The 21,882-nt window shown below is 41.9% G+C and overlaps 1 protein-coding gene across 2 annotated transcripts in view; it reads left to right on the forward strand.

Annotated features, from left to right (window-relative positions):
• The first annotated feature begins 2,276 nt into the window (after positions 1–2,276).
• Positions 2,277–21,882, forward strand: part of RAI14 (retinoic acid induced 14) — a 99,785-nt gene continuing 80,179 nt past the window's right edge. Inside the window, exons 1-2 of one of the 2 annotated variants that reach the window (XM_054177983.1) lie at positions 2,277–2,394; positions 13,043–13,134. In XM_054177983.1, coding sequence (XP_054033958.1) covers positions 13,099–13,134 — 36 coding nt within the window. In that variant the 5' untranslated portion in view covers positions 2,277–2,394; positions 13,043–13,098. The remainder of the gene's footprint in view (positions 2,395–13,042; positions 13,135–21,882) is intronic. The other variant, XM_054177984.1, reaches the window with a different exon arrangement.

The following is a 21,882-nucleotide window of genomic DNA, read 5'->3' on the forward strand; positions in this document are numbered from 1 at the left end:
GATTTATTCTCCAGGCTGATCACCAGCTTCTTTGCCCTCCACTGCACTCACTCCAGCACCTCCAAATCTCTCTTTTAGTGAGGTGGCCAAACCTGGACACAATATCCTAGGTGTGGCTTTAGCAGTGCTTAGTAGAGGACAATGACCTCCCTACTCCTGCTGGCCACAGTTATTTCTAATACAAAGCATACCATTAGCTTTCTTGGCCACGTGAGCACGCTGCTGGCTCATAGCCACTTTTTGATTAGAACCTCCAGATCCCTTTCTGCTAGAGAGCTTTCCAGCCCCAAGCCTGTAGTGTTGTGTGGGGTGAAACGCCATCTTTGTGACATGCTGGCATTGAGAACAGAAATTGGTGGTCAGACTTCTCAAAATGTAAGAGGCTATGCTTGCATATTTACTGATTTTCATGTTTTTTTCATGATTACGTGGAATTTTGCTGGTGCTGGAAGAAGAAGCAAGAGATTTTCTAATCATATTACATGCACATATTCACTTTTTAAAATTGCTGGAATTAAAAATAACTGTGTAACAATTACACATTTTCTAGCTGTTGAGCTTAATTTTCCTGGTTTTATTAGTTTTGTGCAAGGTAAATTATCAGCATTAACAATATTAGATTAACATTGGTGTGCATCTTTTCCACAAGTAGTGCTGGCACAACGATGCCTGTTCTCAGGGGCAAAACACAAGGCAAAAAAATTGGCTGTAGATTAACAGAGGAAAGTATGTTTCTTGTGATAATCAAGTGTATTTGTTTAGTAACAATACTTGCCACTACTGCAGTAATGACCTTACATTCTGAAGTGCTCATTTCCTCCCTGTACTGTTTGCCACTTTAAAAAGTGTGGATATGGTTGAGCCCAGAGAAGATAAGAGCGATCAGAGAGATTAAGGGAGACCTTCTGTGACAGGGAACATGGGTTATGGTGACTGAGACCAATATATGGGCATGACATGATGGGAAAATGACTAGGAATTGTGGCAGGACCCTTGTGGTGGGATGGTAGGCAGAGACCACCAACTGAAGGACAATCTGAAGTATTCACAGAGCTGCTTGCACAGGATCTCTTTGGTGAGACACAAAGGTGGTTTGCCATCAGCTTGCCAGGAGACTTGAGAAGGGGTGCTCTGGAGGTTCATCTTTGAGGACTCTGTCCTACATAGAAACAAGACTTCTGGGGTGCATCCAGTGAAGCAGTACTTGGCACAGCTTTAAAGCCCGTTTGTGATTTTCTAACCTCTAAGGTCCTGTGTAATCAAACAATAGATTGGTTGTTAATTTGGACAGTAAACAAGTGCCCCACTTCTCTTTCTGAAGCAGTCCTTCCTGCCAGGGAGTCTGAGAAAGGGGAATTCAATGCATGGAAAAGCATTGGAGAGAAGTGAAGCACAGGACTGCTCTCATGTGCTGAAGCACTTGCGCTCTTTGAAGGACTTGAGTCCACTCACTTTTCTCCTGAGGAGACCAGAAAGCATTGTGGACTTGGCACCTACCTTCTGATGTACCCTTCTCACACAGGGGGCCCTGAGTGAGCAGGGTGTGCTCCTTGAAGAATCAACCACCAACATAATAGAGCCACAGAACATTTCACGTTTGGAGGGACCTTTACAGGTTACCTAGTTCCACCCCTCTGCAGTGAGCAGGAACATCTTTTAACTGGATCAGGTTGCTCAGAGCCCTGCCCAACCTGACCTGGAACATTTCCAGGGATGGGGCTTTCACCACCTCTCTGGGCAACCCGTGCTAGTGTTCCATCACCCTCATGGTAAAAATGCTGTCTTTTAACCATTCCGAATATACGCTCTTCTACAACCATTACCTCTTGTACTGTTGCAACAGGCCCTGCTAAAAAGTTTATCCCCATCTCTCTCAGAGGCCCCTTTTTAAGTTCAGAAAGGCTGCAGTAAGGTTTTCCCGCAGTCATCTCTTCTCCAGGCTGAACACCCCCAGCTCCGCCAGCCTAACGTCATGGCAGAGGTGCTCCAGCCCCCTAACCATTTCTGTGGCCCGGCCTCAGGAATCCCTCCAGCCATCCCTTCCCCTCAGCACCCCGCTCCTCAGGGCGGGAACCTCGAGTCGCCATGTGACCTTCCTCCGCGAGCGCGGAGCTCCGGCTGTCCGCGACGAGCTAGAGGAGGAGGGTGGAAGAGGCCCTCCAGTCCCCCTCTTCCCCCTCACCGCCCCTCCCGCTCCCCACGGGGGGCCGGAGCCCCGCGATCACGTGGCCGCGGAGTGATGTCACGCCCCCATCCCGCCCTATCCGTGCGGAGTGCCCGAGTGTCCCGGGGCGCGCGGCGGCGCCGCTCCGCCCTTCATCAGCGGTACGGCTTCGGTGCGCGGCTCTTGGCGGCTGAGGCGGCGATCGTAGCGGGACGAGGTTCGTCCATGAGGTGAGCGCGGCGTGCAGGCGGCGGGGGGGGGGGGTGGGAAAGGTTGCCAGCAGGCACGGCGGCGGGCGCTGTGAATAGCAGCTTTGTGTGCGGCGCCCACCTGCCCCCGCCTCCGCCGCCGACCGCGCGGGGCTGCTACCGCTCTTGTCGCCGGGAGATTCCCCCGCCGGGGACGCAAGAGTGGACAAACCCTCTGCTGGGTGCTATAGGCGGAAACTTTCCCCTTGTCTTACGCCGCCGCCGCCGCCGGAGAGCCTTGTTTTCCCTATGTGAGGGAGCGGAGAGCACCGGGTGGTGATGGTGGGGGCGCAGCCCCTGAGCCGTTGCCGCTTGGCTGTTTATTGTATTTACTTTGTTTATACTTCTGTGATTTTTCTGTCTGTCCCCTCGGTGCTTGACGGGCGCTCACATCTGCCTGCGGGGGTGAGCGGTGGTACTCCGGTGCGATTAGGCCGGCGCTATTTCAACATCCTCGCTCTCCCTAGACACCAGTCCGCCCGTTCGTGGGTCGCCGCGGGGGCCGGCCTCGCCGCCTCGGGCAGGGGATCACCCGAGCCGTGACAGCACGGGTGCGGCTGAACCCGTTGAGCAGCCGCACCGCCTTCTTTACCCGCTCTCCTGGGAGAATCGGGCAGGAGTTAAATCCGCCCCTAGGGAGGAGACGCTCTGATTGCCCCACTCCGATAAAAGAAGTGTCCGCGGGGACAACGTAATCTGAAGTGCTCGAGTGGGGCAGTTTCTCGCCGTGGAACTGGTGGGGGAGCTCGGGGAAGGGAGATCTAGCTGCCGGACTCCGCGGCCACAGGCGGGGCGGCGTGGCCGGGCCGCGCGGGGTCCCCGGGCACCGCTGTCGGTAGAGTCTCTTTCTGCCCCACGGGCACGCACAGGGCTACGCCTTATTCTGGCTACGAGAGCTGGAACGATCAAGCGTTATTGTAACTTCAAAAAATTTAATTCGTTTGCTTTAGGAATCGCATCAAGCATAACATGTGCGTCAAACTTCCAACAGACCAGGGGAAAGATTTTGGTTTCTCTTGCACAGTGTTTGGCAGCACGGCAGCGCTGCTGTTGCCACCTGTAACATTCTTAAGTTTCTCCCCGTGAAAAGACCGGTTAAATTCTGCTTTATCAGCATTGCAGAGCCATAACAAATTCTCCTGTTTGTTCCTGTAGTGAATGTGAGCGTGCAGAACTGATATGAAACGCTTACAGTTTAATGGAGTCAGTGCTAGTTTGTTAGAAGCTGTAGTCTTCTTGCCTTTCACCAATGGGCTGCAGATAAGTGTTATTTAAAGACCACCACCAGAAAAAAATCAAATGCTAGAAACTATCTTTACATTATTTTAGAGAGACCCTCTGATGTCTTAGATTAACTAGGAGTAAATTAATTTATTAAATACCTGTCAATGACCTGCTTGGCTCATGTCTTTGGACAGTCATGGAAAGCTGTCAATGGGATTTTGTTTACTAATAGAAGGATTGTGTAACAGCCGTATGAACTGGAGCAAAACAGCATTTGAGTAGAACTGGGCTTGATACGAGCTCAGATTCTTTTGTGCTGAAGCCAAGCTCAGTGCCAATAAGTCAGTATGCAGTAGCAGGCATCTGTCCTTCCAGTCCAAGAATATTTTCTCCATGCAATTCTCTTACCTTTTCAAAGGGTGCATCTGCTAGCAAAACAATAAAATGCTACCTTGTTCTCTCACCTTGTGCAAACCAAGAGATGGGTAACATCGAATGAAGAAGAGAATAGATGGAAAGCTCCTGGTCTTGTGAAGTGATGTAAGCAGTTCACAAGAAGGTTCACTTGCCTCATTGCTGCCTTTTTAATTATTATTATTTCTTATTTTTCTATGTTCCCTACAATGTTACTTCTCCTCCTCTCTGATGAGGAGTCTGTGCCTCTTCTGAGGGAGAAACAGTGCCTGGAGAAACATGAAAGCTAAGTTCTTGTGTGTGATATTGGCAATTTCTAAATCCTGCTGCAACAATAGCCTAATCACATTCCTCTTGAGAGCTGATTGTGGGCCACTTCTTTTTGCACAGGGATAATGCTTGAAATAACTAGAGAGAAATAACCAGTGAAACGAGAACAAATCAATGCAAAGCTTTAATTCCTTGCTTAGTGGCAGAGACTACTGAAAATCCCGATGTGGGAGCACAGCAATCCGTAACATCTTCTGGGGTTATAGATTCAAGTAACTGCCTTTCCTGCTATGTGCATACTTCCTGCGTGTCTGAGAAGCCTGTTTTCCTGCCTTTGTTCCTATGATTTGCTGTCTAGGGGCCTGTGAATGCACACCGATGATGGCTCTGCATTTGAGGTAGTGTGGGGCTTGTTCTTGGAGCTGTCAGTCCTTTCTACTCCTTGCATTTTGAGAGTTACCTAATAATCTACCATTAGGTATAAGAGTAGTGCAAATAGATGTAAATCAGGTAGTACACTGGAGCAGAGCTTATCACTGTCAAACTGCTGGAAACAAATGTATCTTTAGTGAAGTGAGGAAGCAGCTGAAGATCTCCGCTGTCACTTGTGCTAGCTACCAGTCCAGATACTTGATGAGGACTGCTGGAGTGGAAGTATGCTGCAGCAAAAGGAAGCATTTTTCCATTGTGTTGATATCCAGAACAGGATGGGCAGTTATACGTGGAGGTGATGGTGGTGATTGGTGTGCTGAACTTGAGACCACCTCTGGACAAGAGAACCTTGGGCCTTATGGTTGGTGCATTTCCCTGAAAACTGTTAGGTCTTGACTCAAGTCCTTGCTCCATAGGCAGATCTTGTATTTTGAATAGACACTGTAATAATGTACATGTATTTTCTACAGCTGCATAGTCTCCTTTTGATTTTGCTTGGAAGCCATTGCTGATAAGCAAAATATGGTAGAAGTAGGTGTGTAGGGTTTTTTACATGAGTCTTTAGGGGTGATGGGTACAGTGGAGAGCCAAGTTTGTTCAGTCATTAAAATAGAAAAAAGAAGATTTGTACGCTGGTCTCTGTGACTTTGTAACTTTGTAACTTCAGTAGCTGAGGATGTTCCAATTCTTTCCTCATAATTGATGAAAGGCAGGGAACTTCTGTTGGTTATTGCAGATATCTGGATTCCTGAGGGCACTGGCACATGCTGAAGTGTCTCTCAGAGTTTGACATACTGAGGACCTTGTTCACAAGGGCTTGCCTGAAACAGCAAAGTGATAACTCTAAAGGAGATGTAGCGATTCATAGGCAGCTGAAGGCATAGAAAAGTATCTTAAATGCTAGATATTGTCTGGTATTTGTAGAGTATCTAGCACTGAAGGTATTAAGTATGTTTCAATAACCTGAATAAAATCAGGTTGCAGTCACCTGATTATCACCAAGGTGGAGCTATTAATCTTGTCGATGTTCTGCTAATTAGCACTGATAGTCCTCCAGGGTGGAAAATGTCTGAATTGCTAGTCCATTTTATTGAAGGGTGGAAACACACCCAACTCTCATCCCATTTTAGGATAATGTTTAGAAAGCTATTACAATGTCTGAAGGTATTTCTAGACTGCAGTTTTCCATTAGATACCATTCCAAGACCTATCAAATGCGTAAGGGCAGAGTTTATGGGAATGGGACTTCGCAGTTGTCTTAGGTAAATAAAATCGATACTCCCATCTTCCTAACTCCTGCCCTAATGGCTGACTTCTGCCTTAAGCTGTTTCAGAACATTAATCCATAAAGTCATGGGTTTGTCTCTTCATAGATTTAATGTTGCATTTGTATAGATGGTTGTATGTGTCCATTATTGAATGCATTTAGTTGAATAGTTGATAACAGAATATTAGGAAGTTCAGTGTAAAGAAGTACTACCTATTGTTACCATGTAGGTTTCTTTTAGGAACTGGCATTTCACAGGTGGAGCTCTTATCATTTTCTAGTTGGAGGTGGATGTTTAAATTCCAATCTAGCCCAGTTGGATTGCACATAAAATATCTTTGGAATTGCAATATATTCTATGTATGATCGAACCAGTGAACATGGTCTCAATGTTGAGGGGCACACAAGGAGTGGCCTTTTGTTTTGGAGATGGAGAAACTAAGAGTAGAGAAAGACAGCAGTACGTCTTAGTTTGTGCAGTAAGTCTTGTCTTTTTTTATTGTGCTTCTCAGTGAGCTGAATGTCTGTTGACATGACTCTGCAAAGGAACTGGAGTAAGAACAGAGTAATGTTGTATGTAATAAGTGAATGACAAATTTGCTTGGACTTCACTTGAACTAGGATTTTGCCTGGAGTGCTGTCTAATATGCCAAGTAAACAAATCAGAGCAATATTGCATTATGGTTTTTCTCTAATCTTCTCCTGTAATTCGCTGTGTCTAAGGTCTTGTTGATGCAAGCTTTCTCCTAGCTGACTAGAACTGACTGTGAAAACGGTGTTTAACGTATCTTCACATTGACAGTCTTGCTTCAGTTTGTATTGATTGTATAATATCAACAGAGTCTGGTACTGCTTCAGCTGAATCCATTAAAAATGAAGTTTCATGTTTGTAAATTTTGAATATTTAAAGGAAGTGTAGGAGTAGAGAATCGATGCAAAAAATTCAGGAGGAGGGAACAATAGTAGATTTGTTAGTGATGCAATATCTATGGGGCTTTAACTTTTCGGCTCAAATGCTTAAATTTGTACAGTTCAGCACATCTTTGCCAGAGATTTGTGAACAGATAAAGGGATTCTGCTAAATAACCCAAGGCCCTTACTATCTCTGATGTCTGATTCTGTTTAGTGTGGGATTAACTCTGTATAAATCACTCCCACTCTCCTGTAGAGCTTGGGCTTCTCAATGTATTTTGCAGTGTGTTTTCATTAGTCAGTGATAGTAGATTAAGCAAGCCAAGAATTATTTGTCTTTGTAGGTGACATTAAGTTTAAAATAATTCTGTTCCATTTGACTTTTCCTGTGATAGGAGGATAGGTTACTCAGGATGGGAAAATAAGATGTGCAGATAAAGAGTGGGGAAACTAAGTGTTCCCATTGCTTTTAGTGACATTGTATGTGCTTCCCTGCTTTGACCTGAGATAGAGAAAAATATGCTGGATGGGGAAATGAGAAAGTAGTTAGAGTTTAAGTGTTGGGTAGATATTCTTAGGACAACATGAGCTTGTTGCACCTATGTGTGAACAACCAGTGAGGCTGGGCAATGGCTAATGCCTGTGGCTTTGGCAAAGCTAAAGAGAACCTCAAGTTTGGGCATGTTCTTGGTATTGTGTACTAGGTCAGGGGAGCTCAGGCGCATGACTTGTGAGAAATTGGGTACTGAAGGTGGGCAGCAGAAGAGATGCTAGTGATATGGATACCTCTGGCTGCTCTGTAGGGCTGGCTGCCACAAAGGCTTGTGCTTCAGTGTCAGGGCAAGGCTTGTGATGTAGAAAGTGATTGTCCAGAGAATAAATGGTGGTGATGTGGTTTGGGAGAAGACACTTGTGTGACCCCTTATTTTTTCACTGTGAGTGTGGGTTTATTCACACAGAGGAAGTGTAAGTGTGTGACAGCAATAGTATTCTTCCGGACTCTTACTTTATTTTTTTTCTCTCTCTTTATCTTGTGTGGAGTTCCTAGTTCTTTCCTATAACCTCACAAGGTTAAATATTTTTTTTTTTAAGTATTTTTGAGATTAAAAGGGGAAATTAGTTGATGACATGAATCATTCTTTGCTGCAGAAGAGTGCTGTCTGAGAATGAGGCTTTTCAGGGTGTCCTGCACTTACCAGTAAAGGATAAATGTCATTGTAATGAACAGTGTGCATAGTGCACAGTTTTGCTATAAACTTGTAGTTATACTTAGTAAAACTAAGCTCTTTTACTGTTGCATCACTGGATTTTTGACCATTCAAGAAGTTAATTGTAACTTAAAAGGTGTAAGGTCCTGCAGCCATCCTTAATATCAATGCATGTTGAGGGGATGATGAAATTGAGAGCAGCCATATAGAAAAGGGCTCGGGGTAAGTGGTGGATGAGAAGCTGGACATGAGCCAACAATGTACACTTGTAGGAAAACACCATCCTGGGCTTCATCAAAAGAAGAGTGACCAGCAGATCAAGAGAGGTGATTCTGCTCTACTTTGCTCTGTTGAGACCTCACTTGGAGTACTGTGTCCAGCTATGGGGCCCCCAACACAAGGGAGACATGGACCTGCTGGAGTGGGTCCAGAGGAGGGCCACAAAGGAAGGTGGACTGGAGCACCTCTCGTACAAAGACGGGCTGAAAGAATTTGAGCTCCTCAGCCTGCCGAAGAGAAGGCTCTGGAGAGACTTACAGCTACATTTCAGTATCTGAAGGGGACCTACAGGGAGTCTGGGGAAGGACTGTTTAGAAGGGCTTGTAGGTGTAGGACGAGGGGCAATAGTTTTAAACTTGAGCAGGGCAGATTTAGGTTGGATGTAAGGAGGAAGTTCTTTACAATGAGTGGTGAAATACTGCAACAGGTTGTTCAGGGATATAGTTGAGGCCTCATCCCTGGAGACACTCAGGCTCAGTCTTGATGTGGCCCTGGTCTGTCTGATCTAGGTGGAGGTGCCCCTGCTCACTGCAGGAAGGTTGGGCAAGATGACCTTTGAGGGTCCCTTCACCCTTGATGCAGTCTGAATCTGACATTACATTATGTATTAAAACACAGTTTCAGTGAAATTACTTGGGCTGAAGATTACCATGATTTTGCTGTCTCTTGTTTTAACCAGACAGGTTTACCACCGACCCAAAGATGTTTTCAGTGGTTTGTATTCTGAAAGCTGTTTTTTAATACTGAGCTGAAGAAAGATGAGATAGATGGCTAGACACTTAACTTTGGAGCTAATAGTTTAAACCATGTGATCAGCATTGGCTGCTGAGAATCCCTGGAGTTAAGCACTTCTTTATTGTTAACTTGCTGCAACTAAAAAAGACAGTGCTCAGTATTTACTATCACATTAGTTCTGAAAGGAGAAAAAATGCCACTGTTAGTAGAGATTGCTTCATGTTAATACCTATGATTCATTCAGAAATACTGTTTTGACGTGTATTGATGCTCCCTGGTGAATTTCTACTAGTCATTCCCTATCTTGTAAAACAGCAGTATATTGATGATGCTTCCATTATTCCCCCTCTGGCAAATGAACAGTTGTCATAAAGCTCTGCTGAATCAGGATGCTGACTTTTTTTGCATCAGTTCCAATAATTACATCTTTTGAGAGGTGACTTCCTCTTTTAAAAAGTACCAAGAAAAGGCAGCCCTCACCTTTTCACCTTTTTTTATCACTGCAACTGAAAGATACATACATAGAAAACAAGAGCACAACACAATTACAGGGTGAAAGATTATCAGCATTACGATGCACAAGCTATACTCTTAATGTCTGTGTTTAACTATCTCTTCTGGAGAAAATACAGCTGTGACACGCACTAAAACTGGCATGCTGGTTTTGTGTGCATGAATTTTTAATTATGCTGACTTGACTTGCACATTCAATATATAAAATGTACTTCTACAAGAGGCTCACCTCTCTTCTCCCTTCTCAAAAGGGGCAAGAGTAGCATATTAGGAGTGCTTGCAAAGCTTGTTTAATAATTAGACTATTATAGGTTCCTCATGGAAAAGAGTCCAGCTTTGCAGCAGTTTTGCACATATACCTTCATAGAATACATAGAATAAACCAGGTTGGAAGAGACCTTCAAGATCATCGCGTCCAACCCATCAACCAATCCAACACCACCCAAACATCTAACCCACGGCACCAAGCACCCCATCAAGTCTCCTCCTGAAAACCTCCAATGATGGTGACTCCACCACCTCCCCAGGCAGCCCATTCCAATGGGCAATCACTCTTTCTGTATAGAACTTTTTCCTAACATCCAGCCTGAACCTCCCCTGGCGCAGCCTGAGACTGTGTCCTCTTGTCCTGGTACTGGCTGCCTGGGAGAAGAGACCAACATCTGTCTGTCTACAACCTCCCTTCAGGTAGTTGTAGAGAGTAATAAGGTCACCCCTGAGTCTCCTCTTCTCCAGGCTAAGCAACCCCAGCTCCCTCAATCTCTCCTCGTAGGGCTTATGTTCCAAACCCCTCACCAACTTTGTTGCTCTTCTCTGGACTCGTTCCAGCGTTCATGGAGTTATCATCTACCTCACGGCCCTGTAGTTTAGTACTTTATCTTCTATGGGAGCTATAACAAACCATGGGAGCCAAAAATGCTGAGAGGGTGGGGAGGGGAAGGACAGCCTATAGCAGAAAATTTTGCCGTCTGTGATGAAAGACTTTTTGTTTTCAGTTCCCTATGTGCAGGTTTTCTTTATATTTTCTTAACTAATCTACTGAAACACTTTACTTTTCCTCTTTGTCAAATATCTTTATGTTTTAGAATAAAAAGTTCTGTTGGGTTTTGGATTTTGTGGGGAAGTGTGTGATGTCCTTAGCTTTTAAAGTTCTGTTAAATTGTGGTTTGTTTTGTTTTCCCCAAAGTTTTAAAAACAGTTTGGGGTTTTGTCCTCCTTTTTTTTTCCTCCTTCTTCTTCTTTTGTTGTGTTTGTGTGTTTTTGGCTGGTGTGCTATGGAAAGAGGTCTAGATAAGTGCAATGGTTTGTCTTGTCTGTACTGTGGCATTTCTGGTCTTTGCTGTGCTCATCATTCTTGGTGTTTGAGAATGATTTAGGAGATTATTGGCCTCTTGCTGAGGTCCAGGCTCCTTTCCATTCCAGCTGACAGCTGCTGTGCAATTGAAACACTTTTCTATAAAGTCTGAGTAGATGTAGCGGAAACAGTGATGCACTTCTTAGAAAAACTTAAAATAATTCCTTCTTTTTGATTGTTCTAAATGTGCTTTTTATATTGAAAAACAAAGCAAAAAAACCCCCTCCTACTATTTTACATATACTCCAGTCTGTGCAGGAAAAAAGCTAGTAAACTGAGTGAGGGTGTGAAAAATTTTTTTCTTTTATGTGCTAAAGTATTAAACAAAATGCCACAAACATGTTCTCCTTGAGATGAAGAGCAAGAAGCTTGAATGAAACCCCTCAATCATATGCTTGAAAGCAATCAGGAATCTGATAGGACTTAAAAATGACTGTTTAATTAGAGTAATTTAATTAGATTTAACAATATTTTAACAGACTATGAAATTACCCTATCCAGATGACTTACTGGAGGTTTATGTTCTGTGGGAAATGTATTTGTCTGTAAGTAGGGTATGAGATTGCTTTATTTGTTTGTGTGTTTTAAAGAAAGGTGTTTGTCTTAAGTGGCTGTCAGATAAATAGAGGGTTGAACTAAATGCTGTTCCTAAATGTGCTGTATTCTGTGGAAGCAAAGATATACTGTGTAGCTGTATTTTAGACCTCATAGTAGAGTGATTATCTAGAACATAGCAACGTGCTTCATACTAATTAGACTTTCTTTTATGGAGCAATTGGATCTAACTTTGCTTATCAAACTGTAATCTACTGTTTCTGAAGAGTGATGTGAAACATTAGTGACCATGCATGACCTATTTAAATTTATGCTTCGGGCCTCATTTAGTTATTTATTTATCTGACCAGACTCATAATATTTTTTCTCATTTTTTCCTGGGGTGGAGGGAGGAAGTTTATACAGCTGAACATCCTTTACTTTAAACTGTTCCTTAGAAAGAATTTGTGTAGCAGTTAAAACTTGCAGATGAGAATAACTGGCTGTTTCAGTAAGCATACTGTGAAAATTGAAATTTTGAATGTTTTTGCATGGATGGCTCTGCCCAATGCAGATGTATGTTTCCCTTTCATTAAGTTTTTCTGCTGTGCTCTAGGAAGAAGTACTTTGGCATGCTACTTTAAGGTGATGTTCACTGTTACATTAGCAATTAATAGTATGTGGTTATATTAAAACTTTTTGTTATATTAAAACTTTGCTCTAGGCACTGGCTTCCTGGTACTCTATAAGAGCTTGCAGCTTATCTGTAGTGGTAGTTGTATATGTATACACAGCTGCTGCTTTTTTTTTTTTTCCACTTTGAAAGGAGGAAGGGAGAAAATTACTGTTTGTGATAGTGCACTGCCAAATCAGGAACAGTTATGACTCCAAGAATACATAGGTTTTATATAGAAGAATATTAAACAATTATACCAGTGATAGCCTCTATTCTTGTTCAGATGATTCTATCTGCTGTGTTGTGTTCAGCTGTCCTAGTGTGTCATGCACGGTTTAGGCATATTTTTGAGTTTAATTAGTGTTTAGACTTGTATGTACAATAGTGGTGTTACTTCTGCTACTCAGTGCAGTCTCAGGGTTGTAGGATGGTGAAGTTTTAATGAATGATTTTGCACACTTATTCCTCCTTTTCCCATTTCACAAATCACCACCCTGATGATAATAGCAAAATAGGCAATGGGCAGGGAAAACTGCTACATGTATGAACATGTTGGTGATCTAATTATGTCAAGAGGTAATTAGTATAGCATGATACACTCTTGAGTTTTAGTAAATTATTCACTCTATTCTTCTGTGATCACACTTAGGCTTGCTTTGGAGAAACAGAAACCTGGCTGTTAGCCTTTTTCAGAGCTTGAGGGCTAAATCCTCAAAGGGTGATTAAGGTATGCAAATTCAGTTCAGACTTGGATACCAGTGAACTGAAAGGTTCAAGTAGGAATCTTATTTATTTGTTTATTTTCCTTACAGATACTGAAGAAGGATAAAAAGCTCCTCAAAGGTTCAGAAGGTTGAATGTGATCAGCATGAAGAGCTTAAAAGCAAAGTTCAGGAAGAGTGACGTAAGTGTTTCTGTGCAGTTTGACTTCTGGTTTCCATGCTGGAAACAAGTTGTTTACTCCCACCTTGATAAGGTTGTAGGTTAATGAATTACAGAGAAAAAAGCAACAGCTGAGTACAATATGGAGTAGGCTGTTTCTGTTCAGTGATACAAGCTAACACTTTTCCTACCTTACACCCAGTAACGAATCACGCACATGTGTGAGGTCTGCAGAAATTCTATTAGGTTGTGCTGTTGCCCAGACGGAAAGTTTGTTCTAGGTGTAGGATTAAGCCTAGTAAGGACTTTACTGCCCAGTCATATTTCTGTCTAAACATAATACCATTCTTATCAGTGTAGTGTTTGAGCACTTAACAAAACATCTCCAAGTCTGAGGATTTCTTTGTCAGCAATAATACAGGAACCAGCTGTGGCAGCTCTGGCTATTGAGTTCTGGTGCAACAGTAGAGGTGGATATGATGCTTGAAGATGTGAGTGAGTGGGACAGACACAAATATGAAGGTCTTACAGGAGACTTTTCAGAACTACATTAGTCTGTACATCATATATTACCACTTGCTGGTAGTAGTACCTGTGGAGACCCAAGCTTCAATTTGCATAGTAAGCATACTCCCCTTGGAGTAGTGGAACTGCTGTAATCCAGTCGTGTTCTTGTTTTTCTTTTCCTACTGCTACTCATTCCAGCTTTTTTGTCATAACACTAATGTTAATGCTTGTTTGATAATGAAGTGATCAATCAGTGAAACAGCTGACTGTGTTTAGTTGACTTTCTGGATTTTCATTGGTACAGACAACAAATTTCCATGGTCTGTTAAGAATGTTATGTTCCACCCTTCATCCTAAATTTTTGTGCTGCTTTGAAATAAATACATATTGTTTCTTGTCTTGGTGAGACTTGCACAGACTCCTACAGTAGCCATGTTTGGTGAAGATGCTTTAAGGTTCAAAATGGAGCCTCTCCAATAGTTTTGATGTTCAGGAATAAAATTACACACAGCACTCATGAGTAGTACAGGCCATACTTTGTAAAGGAGATCTTGTGGCGTGCTGTGAGAGTGGCCTCTTTAGCCATCTTGTAATGCACTTCAGTATCTGTACAAATACTGTTGTGGTGTAATCTGACGATGTGGTGGTTACTACTTGAAAGTCTTTTAAGCTACAGTTTAGTTTTTCGTGCAGCTGCTCTCTTGTCTTTTTAGTAGCAACACTGCAGAATGCTTTCCTGGTTCAGTTTACCAAGAGCTCTTTCTCAAAAGACTAGCTCTAGAGGTGGGCTAAGTATGTTAACCAACCTTTGGCAGCAGAGGGAAACACTTCTAACTACTTAAGTAGTGTTTGGCTTTTGCTCGTCACCAAACTGAATTGACCAGTGGCACAAATGAAAATAATATTACAAGTCTCTGGTGTCTCATCTAACTGAATATACCATTCAGTTTAGAACTGCTAGACTTCTGTGGCTAGACATTGTTCCTGTTGCATTGAGTAGCAGCAATTGATATCTTGAATTTACCTGCACTAGTAAAACTTTTTATAGGCATCTGCTTGAGTAATGGGAACAGCCCCTTGGCTAATATATGAACACACTTGCTATTATGGAAGTTAGGTGTGCCTTTGTGTTAGGGTGATTTAATTGACACTTTTATACTAGTTGGCTGGGCTTCTGCTCTAGAGCAAAGGGTAAGTGACATGCGTGATGCAACTAAATCTTGCTGTAGCTAGTCCACCCACTGTTATAAACTTCACTGGTTCACTTATTCCTTACTTACCTGTCCTTGATAACTTGATCATGCCTCTCCCCAAAACTGGGAGTCTCAAAGTAACTGCAGTTTTGGTACTACTGCTGTCTACTGGCTTGAGACAAAGTTGACCACAAAGGGTGTTTTAGATACCTAAAATTTAGATATACAGCTCTAAGAGCACAGCAGTCTAAATCCATTACAGGCTGGCTTCCTCTGTTTTGAAGCCAGACCTTAAGGGCATAATTCAAAACAGCCAACAGGAGCTGTTCTGTATTTTGTGCAAGGTAAGCAAGGAAAATTATCATTCTATTTAGATTCCAGAAGCTGCCCTTAGCTATAATTTGTGAGAAGGAGGAAGAGGAGGTGGTTTTAATTGGAACTGGTCTTATTTGTATCCCAATTTATAAGATGTGGTAACTGCTTTTGAATTGGTAATGAGGGTGAAGTCAGAAGGGATCGAGGGACGCTTTCCCATACCACCTCTCTTGAGTTTCTTTCTGGAGGAAATCTTTAATGCCTTCTTTTGCAGAATTGATGGTATCTTGGAGGAAAGGTGTAGTACCCTTCCTATTACCCTAGATCTTAGGATAAAACAAACAAACAAACAAAACCCAAACACCCAAAACAAAACCAGAAAGAGGTCAAGGAGTAGGAATAAGTCTTCAAGGTGTGTGTGAGAAAAGGAGCTGCATAAACACATATCCAGCAGTAAGGCTGATAACATAAAACCGTATGTTGGAATGAAGAACACATGTGAATTATTAAAGCTCTATTGGTTGTTTGGGAGTGGCTGAATCGACAGTGGGCGCAACTGCTGATAATCATGCTTACATATCTGGGCCTCTGCTGTGAGGCTTTGCTGTAGTGTTGTTAGCTGCACCAGTCTTGCAGCTTGCAAAGGAGATGTCCCAGCTCCTTTTTCTTTCTGCCCTCCTAGTTTTGAGGGTGACTCTGCAGTGAGCCAGTTCAGGAACACAAAGTGATAGGAAACTACTTTGTGGGGTGCATTTTAGCTCCCCAGAGCAGGTTGACTTTCTGCTCTGTCTCACTGTGAGGCCAGTCCAACAGTGAAGGTAGATGGAGTAGAAAGACATTGCTTCCTGCAGTTGTTGCTTGGCTTAGCTGCGTAGTCAAATCATACCCTGAGATTATTGGTCTAAAAACCATGGAAACAGGCATGCCAGCCAGGAAGTTACGGGAACATGCACAATAAATAAGGCTGTTAATTCTGAGATTTAGCAAAATCAGTGTAGTCCTCAGCTGAGTGTTGGGACTTTGACTGGTGTTAAACCAGAGTCACTTGATACTGTTTCTGCTCAGCTCCTCTGTACCTCATCTGATTCACTTTTTGTGTGCAGGCAGCTCAATTAACTGAAGAATCTCTCTTGTTAGATGCACTCAGTCCCTGTGAAGTGCTTCCTGGGGTTGATTTGCTACGTGAACATGTGCATTTGGAGTCCAAGAATGAGATCTGTGACACAGGGTGCTGTGTGGGAGCAAATGCTGAGATGGGAACTTAAGTAGTGGATGTGCATCCTTCCAAGTGTCTCTAGACAAAAGAGGAGAAATCACACTTAGGTCTTGACAAAGCAAGTAGACCTATCTATCTGAGAAGCTGTATTTTCTGCTCTTCTTTCTCATCCTGTTCCTCATTATTGATGTGAAACCTGTTAGTTACATCGGGAAGGTGACAGTCTAAAAGGATGACTATTTTATTTGTTGCAAGAGTGGTGATGCCAGGCACTATCACTTCAGAACTTCAGTTTGTTTAATAGCCTGCTGTTTATTCACATGGCAGTGAATCAACATCTTTACTCAGTAAGACAGAAGTTCTTTCCTGTTTGGAAAAGCAGTTTGAAATAGTCTAATTAAAACAAAAATAGTGCTACTGATATTTTATTAGGCCTCATTAATACTTGAGATGGAATTGTTTTCTGTAGTAACTAGTCAGTTTGTGGCCTGACTTCAAAAGCATCCAGAATCTTAAACAGGCAGATGAGGGCTGAGTAGATTTTCAAATGTGCACAAGTATTAAGCCTGTCTAAACATGTTTTTTCTGCTTCTTAAATACAACAAGATGCTCATCAGCATTTTAAAGCACCTACACATAGTTAAATATTTGTCTCTTTGATACTAAGATGTAGGAACCTAAATGATCTGTTTAGGTAAATATGTTTTTAACTACATTCTTGCATGTTCTAGGAAAAGCATATTATGTGGGGCTGGATTTTTTTCACTTTCTTAATATATCTAGATGAAAACTGAGAGGTTTTAAGACCTGTGAGCCCAGAAGATCTGCTGAAAAACACTGCTTGCAATTTCACAAGGGGCCAATTTTCTTCTGATTGCTGGCTTTTTGACTGGATAAGGTGATGATTGGAATTGGAATTAGTTTCCAAATATCTTAAATACTGAATAATTGAAATAGCAGTGTCTTTTAAAATTGACTGTGCAGTTCAGCAGAAAAAGCAATGTCAGAAGCAGAGCCAAGACAGTCTGGGATTTCCTAATTCTAATTGCAAGCTCTGTCTTCTGGTATTTCTGGAAATGCCTATTGGTTGTATTGTCATGCAGGGGTTGAAAAGTTTGCAGTTCTTGGGAAAAAATCTGCTGTTTGGTGTTTGGTGTAGTTGTTCCATAAATCTCAAGATGATGAAGCAGTTAGGTGTGTTGTCATTTAAAATCTGAGTCTTAATCTAGACACGATGCTAATTAAGACTTGGCACTTCTTAATTCCAAGTGTTCAAAGTTGTACACTCAGATTCAACAGTTTTTAAAGTATAAAAAGCTGTGTGTGGGTCTGGAACAGAGAGATTGCTGGGATGCATTCCACTGTGTTTCCATATGCTCTGGGCTGAATGTGTGGGAGAATAAAACTTGGGTGGGGCAACTTTAGAAATAATAAAGCAGGATCTTTTTAAAGCAGCACTTAAATTCTTTTATCCACTGAAAGCTACAATTAACCTAAAAAGAAGCATGGGATTATTGAAAATTGCACTATCCATTCTGTACATGTACTACTTTGTTTCAGGGCAATTGTGACAAAAAAACAACCAACCAACCGAAAAAAACCCAAACCCAAATGCATGCAAGTTCACTCTGGCTATAAAGGAAAATAGCAATGCTGTCTGACCACCTTACCCAATTATTCAGAAAACTAACTACTGAAGCTTGGGTTCTTTTAGGTATCCATATCTTATTGGAAGTTGAATTAAATCAGATGGAAACACATCATCATGATTGTAGCTTTTCCTCAGTTTACTGTGTATTTCAATAGTTTTTGATTCTGTAGTACAATGTACAGAAGAAGACTGTGTCACTGGAATGTACAGATTGTCCTCAGCCACCTCTTCTGGGGAAAGGAAGAGTTAGCATTCTCGTCCACTTGAAACAAGTGCCGTGGCTTGCTTCCCCCTCACTCTGTCTGGAGTCAAGGGTTCTTCTGCCTTTTACTCCATTTTCTGCTCTGGAGCTATTTGGCTTCATGCATCCATTTCTGGACACTGTAAGGTTCTGTGCCAGTCAGCTTGCTGTTCCACACTTAAATGCTTTGTGCAGGAAAGAACTTAAAAGTGTTCTGAGTCCTATAATACATGGAGTAAGGCCTGATGCTTGTTGCAGTCAGTTCATCAGGAACCTCTTGTCTTTTCTTCTTTATTGACAATAGAAATATGCTCTGAGTATTTCTAAGATTACTTTCATCAGACAAGTGTAATTCTGGTGCACTGGAGCCTTCTGAGGAGGGCCAATACCAGTCCATACATAACCTCTTGTAATGATGAAAGGAAAATGTAAAGGAGAAGGCAAAGAAAAACTGATAGATAAGGATAGGGGAAGGGAGGAAGAAAGGGGGGACAGTTAAAGCTGGGGGATTGGTGTTAGTATTTTGGTAACTGTTCTGTGAGAAGGAATAACTGGGCTCTTGTGGGATGCCTACTGATCAGCTGTCTCTGGAAAGGGAAAGTACATAGCTTTAGCAGTATGTTTCCAGCTAACTTGCATGTGTTCTAGGAACAACATGCAGCATCTCCAAATGGTTGTGACAGAAAGAAAAGGGAATAGATTAAATGAGAACTGTGCTGAGAGAGAGATTAAATGAGAGCTGTGCTACGGTGCTATTAAACCCTGTGTTTGCATTTGGAGGTTTTGGGGATGAATGAGTATCAGGTCAGACCTGCAGGGCTGCCCTCACTCAGCTGCTTGCAGTTTCTCTGTCTTGTTGATAGCACATTGTGCTCATGTGGGCTCTGCTTTTCACATCTGTGCTTGTCCCAGAACCACTGCCCTAAGGAAATGACACTGTTTCTGCACTGCTTTCCTTTTGACTTCCACCTCCACCCATGCTTGTGCCACAGATTAGATGAGGAATATATCTCCCATTATTGTCCTTGAAGTAGTGTTCTTACCAGCACAGAATGATGTGGGGTTAATAATTCTTCTGTACATACATACTTGGGACCTTTTCCCAGGTACTGCTTGCCCAGATCTGTGAGCTTTGTTAACCTAGGCTTCTTGCTCACCCATCTAGAACTGAAGGAAGGAGTGGAGACTGTGGAAACTGATTAGTCACTGGTTAGCCCTGGACACTGGTCTGCCCTGACAACCCAAGTTGTGTGTTAAGGGTTAAGTTTCTGGTGTCTGCCTGTCTCAGGGTTCCAGGACAAGCAAGCTAAACGCTGTTCATCTGTGTTTTAATTGTGCCAAAATGGGTATTTTGGCCATCCTCATGTGATCCTTCATTAAAAGGAATATTAAGTTTTGTAGTGGTAGGGTTTCTCTTCATCTTTGCAAATGTTTTACATATCAGAGTCACAGATTTGCAAAGATGGAAGAGAAGCCCTACCATTTCAAAATTGTTCTAAATGGAGTTAAACCCCAGAGTTTTATGGGCAGCAATATACAAAATTGTAGTAGATAACTGCTGGAAAACCACAATGTGAAGCTGGCCAGTTTGTTGACAGTTCATTGCTAAATCAAATACCAAAAATTAAGCATCATGAAGTGGCAGTGGGTAGGAAGAGTAAAAGAAAAGAAGTCAATATTCTGAAATATATTAGTAACAAGAAAGGAATCTTTGTGTAAAATCTTGTAATTTTTTTTTGTCCATTTAAACAGAGCACAAAAGTTTGAAGGCCTGAATTTGGAAGAATTAGAGAAAAACAGTTGTAATTTATTTTCATTTATTTGTTTATCTTTAGTAAGATCTAAATGTAAAGTAAAATTAACTAAAAATAGGATTAATGGGCAATCTAAGTGTTCTTCCCATGGTACTGTCTCTTTGTTTTTGGCAGTACTCATGCCTAATCTGATTAAAAAATAAAATATTTCCAACCAGCTGTCAAAGTTGTCAGTTGAAACTAATGTAAAGGAGAGGATTTAACAAATCATCCTGTCTTTATGTTTGAAGAATGCTGTCTGGTCTTTACCAAGAATAAAAAGCAGTTTGCTATGATTAGGCTATGTAGGATTATCTGAAAAATATTATACCCATGCATTTTATTTTATTGGAGATTTGAGTCTTTTTATCCTTTGCTTATATTTTTGCAAGTCTATGAATGATGAGCAGACAACAAACATTAAGGAGTTAACCACCTGAAACAGATTTGCCTTATTTCAGCAATATTTTCTAGTCTTATTCTTCAAGAAGCTGTTCTGATTGTGTCATCCACACAGATACACAGCATTAGGGCTGTGTCAGGCTTTTTTCTGCTCCCTTGCTTACCACACTTGTCTCCTTGAGGTTCATGAGAAGCACATTGTGAAGATCTGTGAATCTTGAGCTAGAGGAGAACGAGGGGTGTCAGTGGCCATTCTTCCCGGGAAATACTGTGTAGTGTTTAGGGAGAGTTGAGACTACTGAACTTCTGGTACATCACTGAAGGTGCCTTTCGTTAGTCAAAGGTGAGATGACTGAAGCACTGCATGGGACAGGCTGGTAGAAGGAATAATGATGAGGAGGCCTTCCTTCATGAGAGCTGCTCTGTTCAACACAACTGTGAGGAGATGCTTTAAGTTGGATGAAGGCAGATTTGTGGGGCAAGATGAGATTAATGGATGATACTTGTTTGGGCTTGACCACTTAACTACAGTTAGCTACAGTGATTAGGGGACTGTTTGAAAAATAGATCTTTGTAGAGAAAAGCACAAAGCACAGGTGAATACTGAAACCTAACATTTTCTTATTGTTAGTGGGAAAATCTGTAATACCATGGTGTCTGTCATACTGTTGGGACAGTTTGTGTGCATGCTGTATGTCAGTGCTGCAAGTATTCTATGAACAACTATTAAAGTCTTAACATGTGATCCTACTCTAATGAACTTCTGAAACACTACAGGTTTTCAAATGTTTCTCTTTAGTGGAAATTGATGCAAGGCTAAGAATTTACAGCTTTTCACATTTGACTGTAATTTTGTAAACAAAGGCTGACAAGGCTCTGAGCATCCTGCTGTAGTTGGCTTTCCTTTGAGCAGGGAAGATGGAAACTCCATTTCCAAACTTGACTATTCAGTGGTTTTGTATAAAGATCAGTATCTTGAAACAATCATGTAAGAGGCTTGTGGTCATGTTGAAAGATACAAAACAGTCTTAAAAAATTGGGAGTATCCCATTCTAGGCTGTTAGTTCCCTGAAAAAAGTTGAGGCTTAGACCCAGCACCAGCTTTGGTATTCTTGCCCATATGTTAGTAGCATAGCTACCTGGACTTGTGTAGTTATTCTGATTTGAGAAGCTTTTTAATGATCTGATTTTCATAGTTCTAGACCTAAACAATAAGCCTTAAACTTTTAAAAATGCTGTTAAATTTGTGCTGGTGAAAGCCCTCATAGTTGAATGCCTTCTAACTACAGCCACAAGATGTCTTCATCTCTTAGACGTGCAGTTTGTATTCACATGTATTGTTACCACAGGTACTCTTCTCTCCATATTTTGCTTGTTACATGGACTTCATACTTTATGTTGAAGTATTTTGAGATAGGAGCCTCTTCCAATGGTGTTATGATTTAATGCATA

The sequence above is a fragment of the Dryobates pubescens genome, chromosome Z, assembly GCF_014839835.1.
Source record: "Dryobates pubescens isolate bDryPub1 chromosome Z, bDryPub1.pri, whole genome shotgun sequence".
Classification (NCBI taxonomy): Eukaryota; Metazoa; Chordata; class Aves; order Piciformes; family Picidae; genus Dryobates; species Dryobates pubescens.